General features: G+C 37.4%; 1 protein-coding gene across 4 annotated transcripts; it reads right to left on the bottom strand.

Moving 5' to 3' along the window:
* Positions 1-433: 433 nt before the first annotated feature.
* RHOT1 (ras homolog family member T1) lies at positions 434-22333 on the bottom strand. 4 transcript variants are annotated; one of them, XM_005425739.2, is made up of 20 exons: positions 22277-22333; positions 20354-20435; positions 19392-19435; positions 18583-18636; positions 18173-18225; positions 17521-17629; positions 17000-17101; positions 15508-15606; positions 14971-15079; positions 14273-14393; positions 13479-13563; positions 12960-13105; positions 12248-12348; positions 11910-12040; positions 11471-11554; positions 10612-10731; positions 10069-10271; positions 8568-8690; positions 3035-3178; positions 434-1591 (listed from the first exon to the last, which is right to left on the bottom strand). In XM_005425739.2, the coding sequence occupies exons 1-20, from the start codon at positions 22307-22309 to the stop codon at positions 1474-1476; spliced, it is 2061 nt and encodes a 686-aa protein (XP_005425796.1). In that variant the 5' UTR covers positions 22310-22333; the 3' UTR covers positions 434-1473. The 4 variants fall into 4 exon arrangements, with proteins under 4 accessions (XP_005425796.1, XP_014164420.1, XP_014164419.1 ...); XM_014308945.2 differs by lacking the exon at positions 3035-3178; XM_031060908.1 differs by lacking the exon at positions 3035-3178 and having other exon boundaries at positions 1066-1591; positions 10069-10268; positions 22277-22329.
* Positions 22334-25731: the final 3398 nt, after the last annotated feature.

Here is a 25731-nt window from a genome sequence, read left to right as displayed (position 1 = left end):
GGGCTGGGGTCCCTCGGGGGATTCCCTCGGGAGCATCCCGGGACTCCCCACAGCCCCCCCGGGAACGCCGCACTGCTGGAGCCTCTTTAATCAACACGAAAATATGAACCAATTCACTGCCCACAGCTTCCTACACACCACTGAACTACTTGGTCTTTTCTCCCAGTCTTTGTCCTTGACAGTAAATTCGAAGTTCATAGCTGACTATTTGTATTTCAGCTTTTAAGTATCATCGAAGGCACTTTGGTCTTCTGATATAAATCAGAAATAAACTTCTAATGGAGGCATGAGAGAAACTGCACTGCCGAGATATGTAACCTCCAACAAATGAGAGCACCAGCAGCATCCATTCATGTAAAGGACAAAGTTCTGGTAAACTACACCTTTCAGGGCACAGGAAGGTAAAGAAAAAGAAGAAAAAGACAAACACAGACACAGTACACAGTTATTTTATTGAAATAACTTGAAAAGGCCAGCAATGGAAAAATAGGTTTGTCATGAGGAATTTAATGTTTGGTTTACTTGATCGTTAAAAAAGCTGTGTCTATAGGTAATTCTAGCCCATTACAGAATGCACTGTGATCCATGCAACTAATATACTACAGTAGAATAGGCACTGTGTACTATTGCAGTTTTCTCTTATACACAGCCTTCAATGAGTATGACTGACAGATGTGAGAAATTAAACTGCAACACTTACCAAATTATAACCGTTTAGAGCATACAAAATTTGCTCATCTGATTCATGAGGGTTATAAAACACAACATAGTGAAAAATGAAAAACACGGGTTACACACAGTGTATGAAGTTGATCTGGCAGTTTTCAAAGTTTTACTTTTTTCCTCTTAAAAGAGACCAGATTCTAAATATGTCACTGGTCATGTAAAATACAAAATCATAGGCCAGGACAGCAAAGGTGACTCTTTCCTGAAATACATGATTAGAGGGGCAAATTTGTTCATCGGTTAAAAATATGAACAAAAATCACAAATTCTGCCTGCTATAGCTTATAGTCCAAAAAGATGAAGTCACTTCAGATGAATGTGAAATAAATAAGCAATCCTTGAGGAAGTATGATCCTTGAGTTGAGTCTACTCTACTGAAAATTAATTTCACCTATACACTAGAATGTCACCATGGTGAACATCTAAGAACAGTATTTTGAATAGGTTTTTGGGAAGCAATGTCTTACTTGCTTTAATATGTACATGTTATTTACAACAAATTCCCTTTTGGCCTTACAAGTTAAGCCATTTTAGCTGGCTGTTAAGATGCAATTCCTTTTTTCCACACATTATGCAATACTGTAGTTGGAGCTATAATTTAAAATAATCTTAAGCATGAATTACAAATATTAATAAAGTAACTCTGCATATATAAATATTTCTAGCAGAATTTAAAGCATTCAGAATGTACATAAAAGTGGTTTTTTATTTATTTATTTGGTAGGGCCAGATGTGCTTCTTCTCAGATCATCGCTGCTTTAGTAGTGCTTTGTACATGGCAAAACCCAAAACTGCAAACACAGTAGCACCAAAACTTGCTCGGAGCCAGAACGTTGAGCTCTTGAGGTCCGCTTGTGTCACATGCCTGAAATTTAACACACATACAGAACCAGGTTAATTCCATGACAGGAACTCCAGACAGCTTGTGCTGAACTACTCTGCTTTTGGAAATTCATCACTACACTTGTCACAGGCAGACAGCTCACAATTCAGCCTTACGAGCCTTTACACTCATTTTGCTTTTCTTAAAGCTCAGGATTTGATCTGCCGCCCTGAGCACATCCAATCTCCCTGAAGTCAGAGTGCTCACACAGCTGAGGAGAAATGCAGGAGCAGATAATTTCTCATGGATGTGGAGAGGGCAGGGTGTCTCCTTTGAGAGTACCAGCAAGCATTCAGGAAAGGAAAACAAAAATAGCTACAAATAATTAGTAACCCATAATGAGAACAACTCTGTCCAGCAAAATCCTTTTTTCTTTCTTTCTTTTCTAAATGTTGAGTTTAATATTTCTGCTTTTCCATTAAAAACTTCCCAGTCCTGTTGAATATCTACTTATTCTACCTCCCAAAAAAGTTTATTGACAAGTAGCAAGTAATATTTTTCCAAAAGCTAGAATCAAACCATTTTAAAATCCCTTTCTTCCCAGTAGTCACAAGAACAGCAACAGTCATCCAACACCAAGCTGAAAGCTAAGAGAGAGTGCAAGTGAAACAAGCAGTGACAATGGCACCAACAGAAAAAGACAGTATGGAGTGACTGTATGACAGAAAACCCACACCTCACATGACAGTGAAGACAGGCAATGACCCAACTCTCCCAAATATTGCAAGAAGTCTGTGAACATGCTCAGGTAAGCAAGGCTGGCCACCCTTAACAGCAGTCTGAAGTATGACAGCTTACCAGAAAGCAGGAGCTACCATTTAAGACAAGTTATCATAAATGCCATAATTCAAAGCACAGGAAGTTCCTAAACAATAGTAAAGCTGACTTTTTGTTTGTTTGCTTTAGAGATAGAACAGAACTTCACTAGCCTACATGTTTTAGCCTGTGTTAATCGCCATGGGTTACTCAGTGAAGCTGCAGGAGGGTTAAGTAAAGGAGCAGAGATCCTAAGCACACACAGGAGTTCACAGAGTGAGAACTGCAGAGCTGTAGCTCACAAGCTGTTTAACAGAGCAGGAATTGCTACTTGCTATCAAAACACACAAAACCAGTTTTGGATATGCTTTAGTAGACTTCTGCAGGAGCCATAACAGCCAGATAGTTAATCAGAGTTCTGCCATACCACATGCTGAAGAACAGGCTCTTTGATGAACACACAGTTGCTCTTTAGTCTAAAAAATCCTGATCTTATTTAAGAATGTCTTGCTGGGTTATAGAACAGACCAAATCCAAGAATTCCTGCAAGCATTAGTTTTTCTACAGCTAGTTTTGACAAAGTCTCTGCAAACTGGATGTCAGGTGGCTTGCTGAGGGGAAGACAGGGAAAAGGCAATGGCAAGGTCACCTGGGTTTGGCTGTTGTTACCTGTCTTCAAGCAAACGTGGACCAAGAGATGACTCCATGAAGATGGAATCTTCTACAGAGTGGACGGCGTGCACCTGCTGCATAATCCTGCTCTCCTCGTCTGCTAACAGCATGGCCCCCACCTCAGCTAGGTAGGCTCTTAACCTTTTCACACACATGCACAGTGCAGTTCATTGCATGGCTCAACAACAGCAACCCTCTCAAATCAAAAAGCCCAGAGAGTTTCTGATTTATAGCCACCTAGCCCCTGATTCTTGTGCAGTTGTTAAAAACTTAAGTCTTGGGGAAAACCAGAAACAAATCAAGTTTGTGCTTTTAATAAGCAAAGTAAAATGTATGATTTCATGTCGCTAAATGCCATTGCTTTAAGGACAAAGAAACCTGTTTATGAACTGGATTTCTCTTCCCATTCCATCTCCACAGCCTCAACTTCCATGTGTCCCACAGGACACTGCAATACATCTGCACCATATGCACATTAGCCATAAAAATGAGATCCCACTACTGTTGAGAACTCAAGGACTGTATTTTATCACTCCAGTGGTAGTTTGAGGTCATTTCTTAGTAAAAGGCTGTGAAATCCTTTTCTTCAGATATGTAAATTATAAAACTAATCTGTGTATGTAACATAAATCACTTGTAGGTAACATGATTTTACTAGATTACATGACAAGCTCTGTTGGATAGTACACAGTGCCTGTCCTACTGCTGGATGAGTATTTGTGTAACTAACAAGTCTCCAGTTTAATTTGGTTAATTCAAATGCCCAACTATTTGTACAATTTAAAACCCCATCCCTTTAAATATGTAAATCAATGTTTAAATTGCAAATTAATGCTTTTGCATTGCCTCATAAAGCACTATCTCTCACATCTAGATTTTCTGATTCTTATCTATAATTTGCCTTGTTTTGCACATGTCCATATTTAATAGTATGCAAGAAACTTGCTGAGCACGCTTCATCCTTCTAAAAACAATTAATATGTTCTCAGCCATGGTAAAATCCTCTTGTAATGTCTAAAGGGAGACTAAATTGGCTTTGATCCCTTTTCTAAGCCTACCAATAGCAGATTCTTTCATTTAAATAAGGAACTAATTCGAGACAGGGACTCGTCTTACAACTTCAAGGAAATCTACTCTGAATGTCTCAGCCTGAAAATCCAAAGTTCAAAATGCTTACTGAAATTCAGAACATTATGGATGTCTAACTGCTTTACAACTTCATAAACATCCAATTTTTCTTCTTTCAGTGTTCCTTATGCTGTCATAAAATCCATTTTTACAACTTTAATCTCTAATATTGTTTAGCTGCCATTAAAGGAACAAACAAAATCTGAGATAATAAAAAAGAATCAATATTTGTTTCTAGTGCAGGTTCTTTGACATGAGGGTGGCTACAATGCACAAAACCCTTTTTCAATACACACTGAAAAATTCTACCTTTTCAAAAAATAATGTTCAAACTTAACTTCAGTCTAGTTGTGCTTATGAAACTAATTTTCACCAGTGGTGGAAGTTACTACTGCCTTGTTAGTAAGAGAGTAACCCTGAATTAGAAAAAATATTCTCTCCAAGGGTAGAACATCTAAATAGATGTGCACTTATACACACAGAGAGTAGTAGTCAGGACTCCATAAATGAAGCAGCATTTTAAACTCTTGCTTATTAATAAGAATGATGTTTCAAACTTTCCAGGCTGCTGTGTGTACTTAATCATACAATTAGTTCCACAAATATATGAAAGTCTAGAAATTTTGCCTTTGGCACAAAATTTGGATTTTAATGCACATTTTGGAAAGAAAAAGGCATATTTTTATTCAACCTGCCCTTAACAGTGAGTCAAATACCTTGCCACTTGTTGACTAAGATCTTTGAAATCTGGACAGGTTTTTTTTCAAGAGACTTTAACAACTCACAAGAAGTTTGTCACATGCACTTGCTAAGAAGTTAACTGAGCATGCCTACCATGGGTACACACAGAAAACTGCTGAGTTACACACTGACGCTGACACTTTTCCCAAGGTCAGCAGCAGAATAATTCCCAGGTTTGGAAAGGTTTATCCTTAAATACAGGACTTCAAAAACATTCCTACAGCAACTTCCAAAGCATTTTAAAAGCCCAGTGCTGAGGCCAACAGGCTGCTCACATGGCTACTCACAGCAGAAGTCAAAGCAAGGTCATGCAGCAGCCTGCTCTGACAAAGGTTCTTAGCATTAATACAAGCAACTGAATTCCAAAAGCATCACATAACCTGCACGAGCTGCTGCAGCTTCCCTTCAGGCACATATTTTCCTAGGTTGCAAACTAAGTCCAGCAGTTAGAATTTGCCCCCATGCATTAGTAATCTAAAATGTGAAAAACTCCAAATGCATCTTATTATCCACAAAACCTAAAAATGGATGTAGAATGCCAATTCATTACACTCTGTTTAGAAAGAAATCAAGGGACACAGCTTTGGAAATTTCTATGCAGTCTGAGGCATCAAACAGCTTAGAGAAGGAGGAAAATAAATTAGCAATTTCTAATGTCCTAACGTAATTTTGGGGATGTCATTTAGCAATGTCCTAATTTGGGGGACACCTAAGTGTAGAGACAGATTTCTGCAAGTAGATTTAAAGGCAATATGCAAGTTTTGAAAAAAAACCTGTGTACACTGCACATAGTGAAAGGTAAATTCTGGGTTATACTCTTAAAACTTCACCATTATTACAGGAAAACAGAATAATAATTTACTGTCTTAACTTTAATTTCACAGAAGGAAGGTTGTCACAGAACCCAAAACCTTAATAATAATTCCTGAAACAACCAGGTTTCATGTGGAAGTAGAATTTCACTTCAATTCCACAGTGTTTTAAAAACTTTTAAAGAAAAACATCCTCCGAGAAGTCTCCTTGATGAACACAATTCTCATGCATTAGGATCATCTTATTTTGAAATGAACTTAGTTGACAGAAAAATGTCACTACTGTACAAGCAAAAAGCAACATGGATGATTTGAAACCAAGGAAAAAAAAAAGCCAAAAATCCAAGCTCATCATTAAAGAAAGGGTTAGAATGACTGCTTTTGGTAAAACAATGTAGTAAAAAGAGATTAGGTGCCAGCCAGCCAAATTCAAGTGAACACCTAAAGGAAAGAACAAATTAAAACTATAAAAATACTACAGGCTATTAGCAAGTCTCATACATGCATGTCCAGTGCTTTGAATGCTGTGCCTCCTTCCTCAAAGAACCAATAAATTGTGACCCTGGGCAGTTCAAACCAACACAGCAATCTCCAGGCTCAACCTGCCTTTCTGACAGCCTGCAAGCCTCAGGGGAAAACCTGAAATTTGTTCACAGAGAGAAACTGAGGGGAGCATGAGCAGGTTTCTCAGTTGCACAGAGGCAATGTTCTTCCTTTAATTACTACAGTGGGAATATTCAAATGTGATTTTTTGTTGTGCCTTGGTAACAGTGTTTAAGGGTTACTTAGCAACAAAGGACACAGGAAGGGGTCCGTGTGAAAATTTCAGTTTACCTGAAAAGTTTCCACAGCCTAAGGGAATAGAAGGGGATCAGGAGAATAAAGTACTCACTAGAAACCTCCTTCCCCCATCAGTTATCTAACTTTTGCCCAACTAGCTGACCTAATGGTAAGCACTTGTGAAGGCAGAGTAAGAAAATTTATAGAGACTAACTGAATCAGAAAGTCCTTCTTGATCCAAATGCTTTCTCTAACCACACATCACTGGATGTATGATTTTTATAAGACAAGAAATCCACCTCACCCTCCCATGCCTACAACTGGGAGCTATTTCCTTTTGTTTAGAGGTATCACAGTCCTACCATATGTGCAGCTATGCAGCAGTTCATGTGCTGAAAGGTAAATAACCTGCAGCCAGGTGTTTGGTTAGGGACTTGGTGAGATGAAGTGAGCATGCTGGAAACCTGGAACAAACCCTAGTGACTGAGAGACAAGAGGATTCTAGCAAATAGTTCTTTCAGGAGGGAAGTGTCTGTGAGGAATTCTCCTCACCCTGAATTACAGACTTTTTAGGCAGTAGTGGATTCCTATGTTTGTTACAGACTCCCTAATGATAAGGTGTGGAATGACAGCATCCCAAACCTCAATAAAATATTTCAGTACCCTGAGACCCTGGCAGCACTTCAGAGGAATGAAGTTCAATGTCCAATGCAGGACTCAAAAAACCCCATACAAAAGAGAAAAAAATCACAACAGCAAATGGAGCAACCCATACCAGCTCCAAAAAATGAAGATGTGTTAGAGGAGATTTCAGCCTCAATAATGAAGAGCTGGGATTTTCTAGTAGTGACTGCTCAATGAAGTTTTAGAGTGACAATATGCAGAGATTGCTGTTTCAAGGTATTTCTGTCTATGGGATAACTGCTGTAGAACAGATGCAGCATGAAGAGCCTCACTCATTCAGTCTTTTCCTAAGCTAATGAATTTTTCACCCTTCCTTGAATTCTCACTCTGTGGTTAACACTTGTAGCTTGGATTAAAGTGGTATTTGATAAGTAGAATGCTCAATCCTGTAGGTGGGTGTATCAGCAGACCTCCTACATGTGTGTCATTTGCATTAAAAGGAGGCAGACACTCTTACAGGGAGCAGCTACATCTGAAACCTGTAACAAGTAGTAACATCCATGGACCAGCAGCATGTCAGGAAACCTCAACCATGGCCTCCAAATAAACACATTTCCCATCTAAGCCTCCAAGAATGCCATGGAGGATGGAACCATTGCACTGCAACAGTTGTTTGGTTTGAACTCCCATTTGCTGGGGTGCGATGACAAGTGCTGAGGTGTTAGTAAATCCTGTATGTCCAAAACTGCCTGCAGGACAAGCTATAGCACTGTTTTCAATGCTGAAAACCAGTTATCTCTCTTTACCAATTGTTTTTCCAAAAGTATCTGGAAATGCAAATGTTTAAGCATTTACCACTTACATGTTGCATTTCATTCAGAGAGGAATTGGATGTTTAAAGATCTGGATTATTTTTTAAGACACAATGCCCACTCTTTGTGTAAACCAAGCATAACACACACACAGAGAAATTCTATGAACTCCCAAATATCAAATTAGCAATTATAAACATGTCATATATTACATGGTGCTGCTGTAAGTCAAGCTGTGCCTTTATGAAAATACCTAGGCACTACCTCTAATCAATACTAAACAAACCTGTAATGTCTCAAATGAGAAACATTACACAGCTTTGCAGACACTACTTAATGACTATTAGCAGTTCCCTAAAAACACAGTCCTAATTCCTGCACAGTATTTCTGCAATCACAAAGAGCCTGAATCAACAACCAAATCGGTAATGTTTCACAAAAATGCCTAAACTAAGCTCAAGAGAACCTCCAAGTTAAACCAAGTTTGATAATTCTATGACAATTATTAAAATATTGGCCTATTTAGTGGATATGGAGTGAAAAATCTGCAGTATATAAGGTTACCAATTGGTATTCCAAAAACACCCTTTATTTTAAAAGCACACCTGGTACCTAGTAAATAAAGTTAAGGACCTGTTAAGAACTGCAGTGAAGAGTTTGTTCTTTACAGATTGCAGCAAGTCTGAGTTGAGGAAGTTCTGACAGATGCAAAATGTACACCTGTTGCAGGCGCACATACAGCGTAACCGGGCATGGCTGCGAAAACACACAGAAGGACAGGAGTTGAAATCTTGCTCATCAAATCAGGTGCACATTAGGACTGTGCCACAACCAAGAGAGATTTAGGAATAAAAGGTACATTTGAATGAGTAAGGAGAGGAGGAAAAAAAAATACACTGGGGAAGAAAGGGTACAACTACAGCTGTGCAGAATTTAAAGGTTAGAGGTTCTATGTCTTGGACATTTTGGCATCACCACCATAAACAGATCTTAACAGCAAAGCACAAACATGAATGAAAATGTCTGATGAATTTATACAAGTTCCCATAAAAGGGAATCATTTAAAGGCTTCTGAGTATGTCTGCACAGCAATAGATAACACCCCTTTTTCAAAGGAAAGGAAGCCACATTTTCTACCACTTCAAATGCACTCTTTACAGGGTGAGCGTTGCCTCTACTTTTCCCACCCTACCAAACACACATGCTTGAAAACTAAGGGAGAAGCAGGAATATTGATATGACAGACATTTGGTCAGTGCTACACTTAAGTGGTTTCCCAGTATTCCAGTGCTACAAAATGAACACAACAGTAAAAAAAAAAAAAAACAAACCCAAAACCCAAAACCAAAACTACAGCTTTACAGATGTAATTCAGTAAATTCAGTTTCAAATAATTAAAAATACCCTATTATTTTGGGTGAAAGTGACATTAGTTCTATTTATTTTAAAGCAAATGTCAGCTGTCATACTAGACTCCATCTGCTGTAATATTTATGTAGTTCATCACCATATTAAAAGCTTCACCCACCAAAAAAAAGAGATGCAAAGTGAGTTTAGCAACAGTGAGATTGTGTAGTGAAGAAGAATCTGAGTTTAAGTATCTTGTACCTGAAGTCCAAAGATGTTTACACAAAAATTCTATTAAAATTATAATATTTATTAGATGAATGAACTGAAGCAGATAGTAATAAACACCCTGAAAACAAAAAATATTTTGAGCAGTGCACTGGCGGAACTGTTGTGCACTAAGGGGCCATTGCAATCAGCTGTCAAACTGAGCTACCAACAAGGATTACAGCACAACTCACTCTCAAAAATACCAAGATGTAAAAACTTATGTACTTTTTATATCACCAATATGGACCAAACAGAAGCCTGTTGGTTGGAATTTGCATCATGAGCTGGATGAACTAGGGTATTCTCCAACTTAGCAACAATATCTGAGACTGATTTCTGTGTTGGATCTATGCCTAGTTCCTCAATTTGAAATGGTTTAAAGACTCTACTGAGGCCATTCATGTCTCTCTGTTGCTAAAGCTCAGTGAGGCAGTTCCATCCTGTGGCTAACAATGGCATGCAGTGAGTGCTGCTGTGTGACCATGCACATGGAAAACAGAACAGCTCCAGTACTTACGGATACATTGCCATAGTTGTCAGTTTTACAAAGATATCCTTACTCGGCACATCAGCAGTATTACAAGTAAAGGCTTGGGGTGGAGGCATTTTGTGTTTTCTGCAGAATTCAGCAGAAGAAATACTATATTCCTGTCTAACTTCATGCAAGTCGGACTTGGCAGCTACCACTAAACATGGTATTCTGCTGTCCATGAAGTGCTGCTGCAAATTTAAAGAAAAAGAAGTGAAAGAAAGAGTATATGAAAAATTCAACCTGGAACAGGCTGTATTACACTGTTTGCAGCAGCATTAAGATATATTCATGCCACTGAAGTCAGGCATTTCTAGAAGCAGAGTAGTTTACATAGAAAAGCAGATGTTTGCTTTGTATGAGTAACAGAAGTGCACCACTGCTAAGGCATCCTGATAAATAACCAGCACTTAGAAATAAAATGTCTTTTAAGCACTAGAACCAGTGTATAGGTCAGGTAACTGATACTGAATATTTAGTCAATGAGAAGAAATATAAATGTAGAGGTTTGTAAATATAAACTCTACAAACCTTAAAAATCCTGGCACAGTACTCAAAGGATTTAGGATTACTGACATCATATACCAGGCAGACAGCATCGCATATGGTCTCAGCATCAGTTAAAAAGTCTGAGTCACTGACATCATGTAGCTGGAAAAAAAGATGGTTACAGAGGGAGGAAAGCTTGTTATTATGCAGTTAAAGGAATTTTGTCTCATAATTTTTATAGCTTATTTTTATGTATCCTTCAAACTAATGGACTGACAATAGGCAGAATTAATGAAAAATAACAGTAGGAATTTACCATGCAGCCAGCATATGTGAGCTGTTAACATCACATCTGCAGGCAATCACCACCTCAACATAACAAGTGATATTTACTTTAAAGCAAGGGCTTAGACACCTACAGAAATGGGCATTCATCCTACAGAGGAAAACCACAGAGCAGGACTAGATCGCAGAGAACAAAGAAAGAGATCATATTATCATAAAGGAGAACTAGAATGGAACAAGCCTTAAAGAACTGATTTCTCCCACTGAATACTAATTTTAGCCATTCTAATCACTCTGTGTGACAGATACTTCTTACTGAATAGGTAGACTGACTTCTGATCATTTATCACGTTATAATTTGATACCCTGCAGTGTAACCATAAATGGACTAGGTTTTGTACAACCCAGGTCAAGGTTTCAAAAATAACAGGGGTCTGACCAGGTTTGGCTAAATTATCAACAAAAAAACCCAGAAGTTATTTGGGACCGAAAATAATTGGGAGGAATCCACGTTAAGAACAGAGAATTAAAACTAGTTTGTTGTAGAGGGCTCTGAATAATTCACAGAATTTTAACATTAATCAGTCTTAGGCAAACAAGAATGAGGCTGCCTTACCAGCAAGTATTTTTCCTGTCCATATACATAGACTGTATTAATGGCATAGTAAGATTTGTGTTCTGCACGTATTTGCCTCTGTCTCTGAAAAGGCAGAATTTCATGTTAGACCACAGCAACTTTTCCCTTTAAGTTAGATTTGAACAGCTGGTTTACTCCATTTATTAATGAATTAAAATTATAGTTATCTTTGGGGTTTTTTGCAAGGAAATGCATAGCTATAATCTATGATGTACAAATCATTATTGCATGCAATAGCCACTGCCAAAATAGCATAAAACAAAAAAAAAAAACCAAACTCCTCCTTAGTAATTCTGTATTTCCTCAAAGAACTCTGCAAACTGAGTAATAACCATTAAAGCTCTAAGATCAATCACTTCTGCTGTCTAATCTTAACTCCAGAGCATATATAGATGAATACAGGCAATATGTTTCTTACTATTAGATTTCTTCCAAGAAGAGCTTGAAGAACTCCACTTTTCCCACAGCCTTTCATTCCAACAACATTGCATCGGAAGACATTGCGCTGAGTCTGTTTTTTCTGGAGGTCTATCTTTTTATCTCTTGTCACTTTTGGAAAAACACAAATATTTTTCACAAGATATAAATGCATGTGAAAACATGAAAATGCACACAAAACAATCTTTCAAAAATATTAAAGGTTTCACTTGAGCAGAAAGTAAAAGAGAGTAAATGAAAATAGATGAACCATCAAACAATTTACTCTCTAGTATATTTCTAAATTTAAATTTCTGTGTTGTATCAAATTTTTATTACCTGTAATTGCTGATGCTTGAGATTCTTGCTCTGCAAGTATGGAGTACCCTAAATAACCCAGGTACTCCAAGCAACGCTGCACATCCAGGTATGTGGTTAGTCTGGCAAAGGGGACAAAAAAAATTTTCAATTGTCACCATCTGAGGTACCAATTCTTTATAGTACTGAAACAATCCTTATCTCCTATCTCCACATTGACATGATAGAAATATTCCTGGCACTATGCAGTACTGAAGGACAAAAGTCTCTTAGAGTAGGAAGTGATAACCAGTCTTACTGGTCACCAGAACTCTACAAAGGCAGTACTTGCAGAGGCCTGTCAACCCATACTGTATTTTCTTATCTCCCCAAATAACATTTTTCTCATTTTCTGTATTTTAAATTGGGAAAAAAAACCCTTATTATTGAGCATCATTTTTCAAATCATCTCTAAGGGGTAGAACAACAGCAGTAACATATCAACAGGAATCATAGAGATTTCCACATTTTGAAGAGACACTTCTTCATTGTTAGCAGTAAATACTGGCCAAATCCTGAACGGGTTATAATAGCAGTCTGAAGATCAGGCCACTGGATGGATATAAAAACTTGACTGCTTGGATCAATTTTCAACTATAAAACTTCTGCTCTTTCCAATAGTTTTTAAGAGGAATCTACAAACACATGATCGTACCCAAAGTTCCCAACTAAAAATGTCCTGTATCACACTTACGTCCACTGCGAGAGAAACCCTTGGTATGTGATCCATCCTCTTTCATTTGTACAAACTGTGTTGTTCACATCAGGTCCCCATGGCATGTAAGGGAAGACTTTGAACAAGTCTTTCAATTCATCAGGAGATAAAGCACAATCTCTATCCTGAAACAAAATACGGTATCAGACATAATTTAATTAGTGTCTATTCTAAACTGGCATTTTCTTGCTGTACACTTGCAAGATTCAAGAAACCAAGCTTATTTCTTTTTAATCATTGTTCTTTCCTTGTTTTTAATAAGGTTAAATGTATGAGCTAGTTAAAAACAATTTGGTACTACAGCTATAACTGCCAACTCTCCTTGCAGACAATCATAAGCAGCAGGTTAGTTCTTCAGCAGTAGGTTAAGCTGAAGCCAGTTTCTGAATAAAATGACATCATGTTAAAAACATGTTTTTGTTAGCAAAACTCCTGACAAACCAAGGCTTGTAAGTATAAAGACACATACACACACACACTCTCAAATTAAATGCTTACCAAATCATGTTTATCAAAAATACTTTGAAGAAACAAGTAGGCATGATGATTTAGTTCTGTTGTGCAGTCAGGGGGAATTTTTAGGCTGTTCATTGAAAACAAAAACAGATACAAGAAGCATTGTTTACGAAATACAGAACATTAAAACTCAAAATATATACTTTATGAATTTTAACATTTAGTATCTGACTTGGCTCTTAACTTTAATTTATCTTCACATAGATCAAAGCACATACTTTTTATTAGGAATTCTAAAATGATGAGTGAATGCCTTTATATGATATATAGCTGTACAGTAATCACATTTTTGTTGGTTTGCTTTGTTTTTGCACTTTGGGGTTTGGGGTTTTTTAACAAAAAAATGATGCAATTACATTTTTTAATAGAAGCCAAAGAATTGGTCAATCTCTTTTTAATTTGGGGATTTTCAATAGGTCTCAAATGCTATGAAAATACTGACAAATCTTTTAGAATTTAATAACAATAATAATACAATTAATCACATACAGTAATCAACTGTTCAAATTTATGTTCCAGTTTGATACTAAGAATCTCTTCTGCCACCTTTTTTATGAAGAAGAGAAGAGAAGAGAAGAGAAGAGAAGAGGAGGAGATGATTTGGCACAAGGGAGTTCTTCCTTTGTGCTCAGCCACCTGAAGGTTTTGGCTGGGTGGTCATTAAGTAAGGGAGGTAACACTGTGTTAAATAAACACAGTGGAATAACCCTCTCCTCCTGCCAGAGCAGGAGCAGCAGAGCCTGAACTCAAGCTCAGGAGGCTGAAGTGGTACCTACGGAGGGAACAGGTACTCTGGTGTGAGCTCTAAGTCATCGTCGTAGCCAAAGCGACGCAAAACAGTCCAGGTTGTCTCATGCCTTCCTCGTTGAATGAAAAGTGTGTGTAGAAAAAGAAAACCTAAAAATAAAAAATGGTGAAATCTTAAGGTCCTGAAGTGCTCTACCTGCTACAAGTGTTTTCAATACAATCAGTATCAGATATGGAAACAAAAAAAGCTCAAAATACACATTACGATTTTAAACCTCCTGGGTGATAGTACCGCATTACCCACACAGACTGAACATTCAGAAATCATGGTATTTGTAAAAGTGTTCTCCAAGGAACCATTTCCTTCAAACAATCCCCTTGGTTTTCTGTTGTTGCTTGCTTTTTCCAGTACCAGCATTTTAGAGCTGTATGAAAATAAACCCAGTATTTTCAATAGTTTAAACCAGAAAGCTTTAGCCTGGAGGAGCCCGGAGGGGGATTTAATGGAAGAGTGCTTTGAGTTTTCTTGTATCAAAATAACTGGATAGGATTTTTGTTTGGCATTTCCCAGGGCTTAAAGAACACCAAGATATCACTGTTTAGCAAGCTCAGCTCTTGCAGTCTGAAAATCAAGACAGAGATCATATTCCAAAAGACCACCTTTTTCATGTAACAGTGATGATCAACTGTATAAAGAAACATTTTTTAAGAGTTAAGTAAGACTCACCTTTTAATGTCAATCCATTATCTGCAACTCCATCACTTAGGTTTTTCCTGACTACATTCTTTACGTCTTCCAAAGCTTGAGGTGCCAGTGGTGTATTAAAACAAATTCTCTAACACAAAACCCAAAAACAGCATGTTAGGACCACTGGCTACTGAGCTGGCCAAACAGCATGTCCTGTATGAAATACAGCCTTAAAAATTCTGATAAGCTGGTTAAGGACAACACAATCTCTTAGTGGAAATAAAGGCATAAAAACTGCATTTCATTTTTAAGTACATTAATAGATTTTTTAAAATTTTGGTCTTGAACTCAAATTTGAGCAATGGTTCGAAATAAAAATAATTTCATTTCTGTTTGTACAAATCCATTCTTCTATGCTGCACTTGAGACCAAGTATTTAGGCCTGATTCCCTTACAGTTCACATTTCTATTATTTATTCAAAACCAATCAATCATTTGTTTTCTAGAATTATACAGCATATATATAGCATTACATAGCACCTTCAAGCATGGTGGAAAGGTAAGCAAGAGAGGTACCTGAAAGAAGTTGAGCTCTGCATCATTGAGAGTACCATCATTATCTTGATCAGAAATTCTAAAAATGCGAGTCAGTGCTTTAATACAGGCAGGTTTCATCTAAGGAATAAAAGGAAGTTCAGTATCTTTCTAGGCTTGAATATAAAAAGATTACACTGAAGGACACCAGGTAGCTCAATCACATGGAAACACACACTAGTCTTCATTTACAGTTTCAGAACAGAGACATTCATTCACATGTACACAAAAGTAAAAAGCAAGAGGAAATAAAAAATTGATTTAGCAAATTTATATCCATAAATTTAAAACAATTATTCCACATTAAATGTTTTTCTATTCCATTATTAGAAAAATCTCAAGCTCTTCACAAGCTGAAGGTGGCACTACTGTTATTAAAAAAATAAAACTCAGCTCTCTAAATTCAGTCTTATTGCTACAGAAAACTTTGAGAAACAACTAAATAAACTGGGGTTTTTTTTCCCCCCAAAACATTTTCTGGTGGGGAAAAAAAAATCACCTTAAAGTCCCAGTGCTTTGCAAAACTAAATAGGTCTAGAACTACAGCCAGCTCATGTCAAACATCAAATACTGAAAACCTTCACATGGCTCATTCATCTACCAGGCAAAGCATCGAGCATATGGACTATCTCTAGGACAAAAGAACTGCTAGGATACCTTCCAAGTGAAGGAAAACAGACACTGGTAATTCTCTCCCAACAACTACCGTGATGATGGACTCTTCTCTTCACAGAGGTCACACAGATTGCATAGACATTGGTTTTGGAAAACCAAAAAGATTTCAGCACAACAATTTTATCACAACATTACTAACTCATATAGATGATTCTGATGGAAGAAATCAAAACAGGGTTATTCTCTGATTCTCTACTTAACAAAGTATTTACAGCTGAAGCAACTTTCCTACTTCCCAATACTAAATGGATACAATTGGAGATTCTATTTATACTTGCCCAGAAAATTTAAAAAAATAAAATACTCCTTCATAATATCCTCAGCTAACAACCTGATCCCTAAAAACCAGACTCATCACTTGTTTCTCACCCCTTTTGCCAAAGTTTCCCAAGATTCTCAGAAAAAAAAAATTCTCTTAGATCAGGCCAAGTCTAGAGTGTTTTCCCTGAAATAAATGGAGTTCCTGTGAAATGTACACCTAAAGGAGAACTGAATTGAAGACATAATTTGGGTCACATTACATTTGGCTCAAAGCCATGAGCAAAGCTTCTCATTTTACCCAGCAGTTCACACAAGCAACAAAAAACTGTCCTCACTGCTTTGAAGGAAGAGGAAAGACAGGCCAGGTTCATACATCACAAAACAGCCCCAGTGGTTCTGGGATGCAATGCCTGACATTTAGGGGTGGGGTGCTGGTAGCAGAACAGACTAAGAGATGCAAAATCCACTGAAAAGGAACAACCAGGAAAGTGATTCACTCCCCCCAAATTATTTGCTCTGAGAATCTATGGATAAATACCTCTTTCTCCTCTGGGCAATAAAGAGGACCTGTAGGATGTAGAACAGCTTTCTGTGCATAATAAAATAGCTCAGATATATTCTTCAAGTTTTTGGCTGAACACTGAAAGAGAAATCCTCACATTGATTAGCTAGTTTCTTGACTATTTGGCAATTTCTTCTGAAATTTAAGTAAGCATCAAATTTTTAAAGACTTAAGCCCCTCCTGTCGGTACAGGGCTGGTCTGGAAAAAAGACCAACCCCTGTACCTGCTCAATTAATTCACAAATGAGGTTTCACTACAATCTGCTGTCATACCAAGAACAGAAATCAAAAAGCAGTATCTGCTTTGGAGAAAAAAAAAAAAAAGAGACATATCTACACATTAAATCAATTCTGAATCACTATTATAATTACTCATGTTTGAAACATTTAGTTGGAAAAAAAAACCATAATCCCTTTTTCTACTATAAAGTTACCATACATGCTAGGCAAGAATGTATTCTCTGTTACTTTCTTTAACTTCAGAAAGTCTTGCATACCTCTACACAAGTTTCTATTTCTGTATATTGATTCATAATGGGAAGGATAGTTTCCATACTGCTGTACTCCACTAGATCAGACTTGTTTCCAACTAATATAAGAGGAAGCCTAAAAACAAAACAATATTAAGAGCTTTATAGACAGATGGATAAAAATATGTATCTTCATTTAGCATTTTATGTCCCACCAGAAAGCACGGTATTATTTTCATGATGTAATTAAATGCCACTGGAGGCAATGGGCAAAACTAAATGGCAGCAGTTTAAATAAAGTGTTTTGATATACACTTAGACAGAAATGTACTTCTTGTTGATTCTACAAAACCCACACATTTACATACAATGCTAACTAATCCCATTGCTATTACCCAAACCAGCATCAGCAGAAAAGCTATGCAGACTGTAGAGCCAAAGCCAGTTATACCATAGCAAATATAAACACACCTGGTAAAAGCCGCCCATGAAATTCAAAATAAATAACATTGCTGGCACATGAAACAGACCTACATACTTCAGATCTCTCACTTCTTGGACTTCTTATACAAACTTTAAGTTTAGTATTTGATTGTCTTAAACAATTAACATCCTCAACACTGCATTGACACCCATCGATGCGCAGCCTAATTCACACTTCTCATCTTTACTTAAGCACCTGCTATCTTTGTCTGTCCTTTCATTGATGAGAGGAATCCATCGACTCGTTACCTAAAGTGGGATTAAAAACAGACATGAAAAATACATATTCAAATTAAGTGTGACTGAACTGTGCACAAGTTTCACTACAACTGCTACTGCTTCTTTCCCAAAAAGGCACATACTGACCCACAAAGAAGGAAACAAAAATTGGAGCTGATTCATGAGCAACGTTCTCAGACAAGTGAAATGACTAAAAACTCATATGTGGAAATGGAGCAGAAGCAAACCCACATCTGTTCATTCTCTTAACAACTGATCTCAAACTCCATCTCAGGCATTTCAAATGTCTAATCCAGATTTCAGCTTGACATCAATTAACAGTGCACAAGTTACATCTCAATAAGGGGATAAAATGTGTTACTGTACCTTATCAATAGAATTCTTGTTGTTAACAGCATAGACTATACAAATCACATTTGCCTGAAATGAAGAGAAAGGAAAGGCATGGAATTCCACTGCTCAGAAACCCCTGAGCAACACAGACAATTAAAGACCATACAAAACAACATCAGAGTAAACTCACTATAGAACTCTCTTCCTGGCTTGTTTAAACTACTTGGAGCCTGACCAACAAGATTAAAACAAAGAATTTATATGGCGAGAAGTGCCAAAAAGCCTGTCTTGCAGCGTGACAGTCACAGCTTGTGCCTGCAGAGACCTGTGCCACCAGGAAATCCAAACTGAAGAGTCATAACAGGCAGCCTCCACTGAAGCACCAAACTAAATGCCAGAAATGGAACACCACACCATGACAGACTGTGCAGAAAATGTGCAAAGGTGCTCAGAAAAAACTGAAAATAGGAATCAGAAGGGATGACGAAGTCACCAAGAAGCCTGTGCTATTCATACATGCATTAGTACCATGTGACAGAAAGCAGCAAAATGGATCTTTTCAGGATAGAATTATTTATACAAAACTGGCTTGCTGATCAAAGGATATTTTGGTTCTGTCCTTGAACTTGGAAGGACAAAGCTTAAGCTCAATTCACCAACACAGTGCCAGTACCTACTTTCTTTAAGATTTCCTGTAGCACAAGTCACAAAACAAAACAGAAAATGCCAAGCAAGAAAGGTTTTTTCCTTCAATTCAAGCTGAAGCCCATCTAATGCAGAGAACTTCGAAGGAAAAGACTTTTTCTGAAAGCAGTTTCTAGCAAACACTAAAATACACTTACCTGTGATATTTCATGATAAAGCTGCTCATCACTTTGCTCTGCTTCTGCATTTGATAGAAGAAGTTATTCATTAATAATAAATTTTTTTCAAACAAAATAAAAACAAAAACTTCTGAAACTGAACTTGGGTATTTCAAAATGCTCATGAGGTACCTTTGTCAAAGCCTTGTTATTTAAACTTCTTTTTATAAAATACTCTAATGAGTGCTCCTTCCAAAACAATAATTAAATTGGTCCATTAATTTGTAAGACAGAAACAGTCTGTTGCACATCAATTTTTTACAGCTATTTTGAAGAGGAATAATTATATTTGTAGAGAGGTTCTCTTTGGAACAAGTCATAGTTTGCATCCTTCTACATTTCTCAACAGCCTCTTCCTTCTATAATGTAAACTTTTACATCAGAATATCATACATGTTGATTTTATTAAAGTGGTGATGATTTTTATAGTGATACCAAGCTTCTATTAGCTGAATCTATGAAAAATTCATTAAATGGAAAGAAAAACTCCACATAAATTTAAGATCAAGTCCAACAACAAAAATGATTACTTTTTCCAGGTGGTTAGACACATCAGAGATATTTCCTCAGCACTGATGGAACAGAGAAGACAGGAAGGCACCTGCTAATGTGGCCTAACTCTTGGCTTGCACTGGAAATAGCAGAAGGGTTTTTGCAGCTGTGCAACACTTGCACAGATTTATGATAGCACATGAACCTTCACAGTGAATCTATTTATCTATTCAGTAATAAGATTAAAATACAAGAAAAAAATACAAAAGAGTAAACTGACCCAAAAAAATCATGAGATGTCCTAACTTAGAAATTCAGAAAGTTTCTACTTTACTCCAGGCTTCTCCCACCTGTAGCTCTGGTCCCTGACCTGTCTGCCTGTGACAGGGGCTGTTGAGACAGACAAACAATTCCACACCACATCAGTGAGGGTACTGAGCAGCCCCTACCTGAATAATCCACTATGTGGGTTGGCACTCTTTCAGGAGTGACATCAGCTGGAATGGTGATTTCTTCAGCTCGGGGTGGAACCTGGGGTTGAAAGGAACACCAAGAAAGAACCTTTCAAGATAATCCAGATGGTGAAAAAAACCATACACTATAATAAAACTGCCATTTAGTCAGCTTTAAACAGTGCAACTACTATTAGTTGTTCAGGTATTCGAGTACTTTTGGGTTTTATTTGTTTGGTTTTCTTTTTTTAAAAGTACTGAAAGTCACTGCTACCTTCTCATTCTCTACCTGTCTAGTTACTGCACACAGAACTTCCTGCATGCTTTGCAGAAAAGCAATGCTGTTAAGGATACATTCAATGAATACTTCTAAAAAACTCAAGCCCACTCTATCCAGCACCTAAACAAGCATGACAGACAAAATACAAATCTCAATTTTTACACAATTGTAACCTCACAACGTCCTTGCTTCTGACAGTGCTAAACATTAAATCTAGGAAATCCTGCAAAGCAAAACATGATGCTAGAAAAAGCTAATTCTGAAAAATGCTGTAAACTCTGATAGCCCTTTTTTCCAAAGAACACTAATCCATATTTGGGAACAATCAAATTAAACCTAGTTTTAATGAAAATCTTCTGCACATCTATTTATTGCCTTTCACCTGTTGACATTGAACTTTCATGACACTTTACTTTTAGTAAAACAAGGGAAAAAGAAAAGTCAATCACCACAAGAATGTCTCTTTGTAAAGCTTCAGGCTCTGCTCAGATCTTCCTCAAGAGTGATTACTGATAACACCCTACATTAAAGACTATTTCCAAGCCTGAAGTGCCTGTTAGACCCCATAATGTTGCTCTGATCTGCCTGACTGGCCTGAGGAACTGGGCAGGTCTCTTTCAGCAGCTTTTATAGGATGCAGAAATTTTACAAAAGTTTTTTTCTGTAATTTCAGGAAAATCTCATGTTATACATAAATTATGTTTTTTCTTTACACACAGATTTAATTAAATATTCTAGGTTATACTGCAGGAAGAAGTGAGATGTGAACAGGAGACTACGACTCACTAAGTACAATAAGAAACAACCTCGCAAAGGAACTGGATCTCCTTTTTAACTGCAAGGTTAGGAAGTAAATTCTATTATGTTAACAAAATTCAGTTATGTTTACAATCCAATCTTGACTCCTGAACTGTGGTAAGCTACTGATTTGCATTCAACTCTGAGCAGAGTAGATTCAAAGAGCAGCACATGATGTCTATTTTAAGACCTGTGATCAGAAGAAATAAACATTCATGTTTATATGTAAAAAGCTTAACTATTTGCAGTAGCTGTGATTCTTTTTATGGTATAAAGAAAACTATGTGCTACTTTTTCAAAGGAATAATATGTAGAAGTAGCTTTTTCTGCAGTTTTTACTTCAAGAGTCAATAAAGCATTCTTCAAAGACAGAAGTAAAGGCAATGTCTTGCTTAGTCACAAAAAATGGCTAAGTTATACAATGTGACTTTTAATTCCTCATTCTCTATTATTTTGCATTCTAATTGCTCTTTAAAAGCAAGACCCCCCCCAAAAAATAATTGATGGTCTTGTCTCTTTCAGCACCTTCCCATTTATGTGTCTCTCATGTTGAAATATGCTGACAATCTGGACCATTTACAGCTCCTTAAAAAACCTACCATTCATCACATATAAAACAATTAGCTTAATTAACAACGTGAACAATAAGGAAGGAACTTAGATAAAACTTAAATTTCACATCTTCATGCAGAGATAGATTTAAATTAACCTACATCACTCTTCCTGAAGTAATTTTTGCCATTTTAAACTTTGTTTTTAAACATTACTTTAGAGCAGAGTCTATTAACTTGGTATATGACAGGATAGAAATAAAACTTAGGAAACAAATAAAAGTGCTCTACCTCTTCTGGGAATTCCTCACTGACAAGAGACATAATTAGTGATGTCTTCCCAACTCTGGCTGCAAAAGCATTAAAAACAGATATTAGATAATTTGTTTTGTTACACTTAACAGTTGTACCCCATCTTAAAATGGGAAGATTTTAAAAACATCATTTTCCAATTCACCACATTAAAATCTTTTAAGCTATTGTTTAATCATATGAAATATGGATAACAGCAATTTTCTCATCATTCTTTTTTTGCAGAAACTTGGGCTCCATCTCCCACTTCTGTATTTCCTCCAGAAGGGAAGTGAATTCTGCTCTGCCATACATAGAAGAATTGCCAGGTTTTAACCTTAATATAGAACATTTCAAGTATCAAAACAAACCAGAAATACTTTAATACAATCTCAGAAATACAAACAAAGAACACAGAGAAAAGCATGTAGAAATTAACTGTTTTTATAGAACTCTTGAGATGATAATTGCACGTAAGTCCTAAAATCCCAAGGAAGAGAGCTGGACAAGAGGACAGGAACCAAGTCTGCAGTACTTTGACTACTTTAAAAGTGCAAGAACTTAATCCCTTTGATACAAATGAGCTGTCCCCCACTAAAAGTGAAAAATACCCCAAACTACCAACCCTTCTAAAGTCACAGTTTTCTCAATCCAAGATGATAATCTCAGCTTCAGTACCCAACACCATTCAATCAAATAAATGACTTTGTTTACCTGCCAAGTTCAGATTTCTGATATCACAACTGAGTTGCTTGTTTTGACAAGCTCTAACGTGACCATTTAAAACCAAGAGTTGGTAACTTCTCTCAGGATTCCACTCTCTCTAAACCCTCTCATCTGTGGATTTTCTGGCCCTCTAAAAGTCTTGTAGGACTATTACTGCTTTATTTGGTTTTGAAACATTTCTTAAAAACCAAAATGTTCATATTCAAATATCCCCTGGGACTGTCTATTTCCAACACCTCTCAATTCAAGCAAAACTCAATTTCAGCCTGGATGTACCAGCCCCCCTTACCAGGCAAGGCACTGCTCACCAGCAGTCAGAGCCTGTGTCACTGCTCATGCTGAAACCAACAGAAAATGTCACCAGGGGACAGAAGGTGTGCAGCTGATATCACTGTATTCCCCTATGTAACTCTATAGAATTCTGAATCTGGAAGATGAAGATGTGTGATTGTACCACTGGCTGATTTTGTGCAAGAATTGGTGTTACTGAACTGATGATCCAGTCAGAGTACACTCAACTTATCTAGGTCTATTTTTGGTACCGTAACATGTTCTGACATCCAGAAATAAAACCTTCTCTTCAACTTACCATGATGAAAAGTAGTTGTAAAAGAATTATGAAAAGCGAAGAAAAGCTGTTCTAAGGAGGAAGATTTCAGTTTTCCTTACAGAGAACAGCTGTAAACTTTTCCCCAGTGGTGCTCCCTGCAGAGCAGCAGGTTGCAGGTTTCCCAACAGCAGTGCAGTTGTGTTTCCATCAAAGATACTCAACTGAGCTCAAATCCTAACTTAAACTGCCAGGCATCCTCCTGCATCAACTCCACCTTAACTCTTATCCTGACAGAATCGAAAGAGCTTCAGAAGCTCTCCTACTTCCACAGGGAAAAAAGATGAGTACTTTTCTTATAGGTAAGTAAAGTTACTAATTAGTGAAAATAGTGAAAATAGTGAAAATGTGTTTTGCACCTGACAAAGACAGTTCTAACTTCAAACAGTGGCAAAATGGTTTTGCAGATATAGAAACCCACTTCTCATGACGGAAAATATAAGATCAGTATTGCTGGAGAGTAAACGTTCAGTATCTAGAAGCTCTTGATACACTTTCTAGTGTCCTTGGGTTTTATGAAAATCCATAGGTTCTAGTGTAGAGATCTGGGTTATTTTGTTCAAATCTAGGTCAACCCTCTGCCTTTCCCAATCTGTTCATAGTCTTAGAAATAACAGCCTAAACAGTATCAGCTGACTGGGATGAAGGAAAGCAGCACAGCACTTTATGATAATTGTCCTTTTCCTCACATATAAGTCTTTTATGTCATGCTGCATAACACACTGAACATATTCTGAAAATTACTGGTGGATATGAGGACTAAACCAACTTAAACCTAAACTGTGGACCACTGGGAATGGAAAAGGCTGAGTTTTGGAACAGGCTTACAATAAAGAGTTCTTGGCATATTTCAGATTCTGAACTTGTTTTCTGCTGTTACCATTAAAAAGTGTTATATGGTCTGGACTAACTTGTGGTTTCAGACTGATAAATATACATGAGACACATACACAAAGCAGGACTGGCACTGTAACTGACAAGTTTTACCAATTTGCAAAACAAATTTGTCCCTCCTCCTCACTAAAGTCAAATAGAAGTGTAACATAACAATGCTCCCAATCTCTGATGTGTGCCAAGTAGTACACACTGCTGTATTTAAGAAACCTGTATCTTTAATATTCCCGTTTGGACACACTGTGAACCTTGATGCCAAACAAAGTACCTGTTACACCTGTGCTGAAACCACTGCACACAGCCAGCCCAAAACACAGCCTTGCCAAAGACAATGAGGTAAATCAGGCATGTATTTTAAAGAGGAATTAAACTGTGTATTCAAAGGCACCAATTCCCAAACACAGTCATGCAAAACTAAGCAAATACAATCTTAATGTGTTAGCTCTTTCTGCACAGTGACAGCTCCCTCAAGATTCCTCTCTAGAAGAGTCACAGAGAGCCTTTCTATGCAGTACAGACAGAGCCAACCTGCACCATAAAACAACTGTAAAAACTGCACTATAAATATATATGGGGCATTCAGTCCTCAGGAAAGCTTTGTTAGCAGTACCACATTCTTAGCATAACTAGGTAATTTAACTAATAACCCTTGGTAATTACTCTGTATTCTTTCCCCTCGAGGAACTTAAGCTCTCTTTGCAAACTAACAGAACCTCCTCTCTGCTATTTATACCGATGCGAAGCTGAGCCTCTGGGAGCCTTGTCAATTATTTGGGTTCCTAAGCGTGAACTTCAGGACACAATTTTAAGAAAAGGTGAAGGAATCCAGACCCACAGTACCTCTGGCATGAACCTTCGTGTGTGCTGTTTATCCAAGGTCACACAGAAAGTTAAAAGCAAAAAAAGGGATCTGGACTCTCCGGCCCTGTCCTGGCCACAAACCCACAACAGCCGACCTAGAACCACTGGGAGCACATCAGGCCACTGATTTCCAAAGTCAGTAAATGGGAAACGTGCAAGTGTGATTTCCACACGGGCAAAAAAGAAAAATTAAAAAAAAAAGAAAAAAAAAAAAGAAAAAGAAAAGCAAAAGCAAAAGTTTAGATCGGCCGTGGCCAAACACCGGGCAAGAATTTCACCCCGGTGTCATCTCCAGGGACACCCAAGCTGCACAATTCCACCAGGTGCCGGCCGTGCTGGCGCCCGGAGCAGGAGCCGAGGGGCTCCA

Source organism: Geospiza fortis, unplaced genomic scaffold (assembly GCF_000277835.1).
Source record: "Geospiza fortis unplaced genomic scaffold, GeoFor_1.0 scaffold221, whole genome shotgun sequence".
Classification (NCBI taxonomy): Eukaryota; Metazoa; Chordata; class Aves; order Passeriformes; family Thraupidae; genus Geospiza; species Geospiza fortis.
The sequence above is the reverse complement of the archived record's forward strand: the minus strand, read 5'-3'. Positions and strand labels throughout refer to the sequence as shown.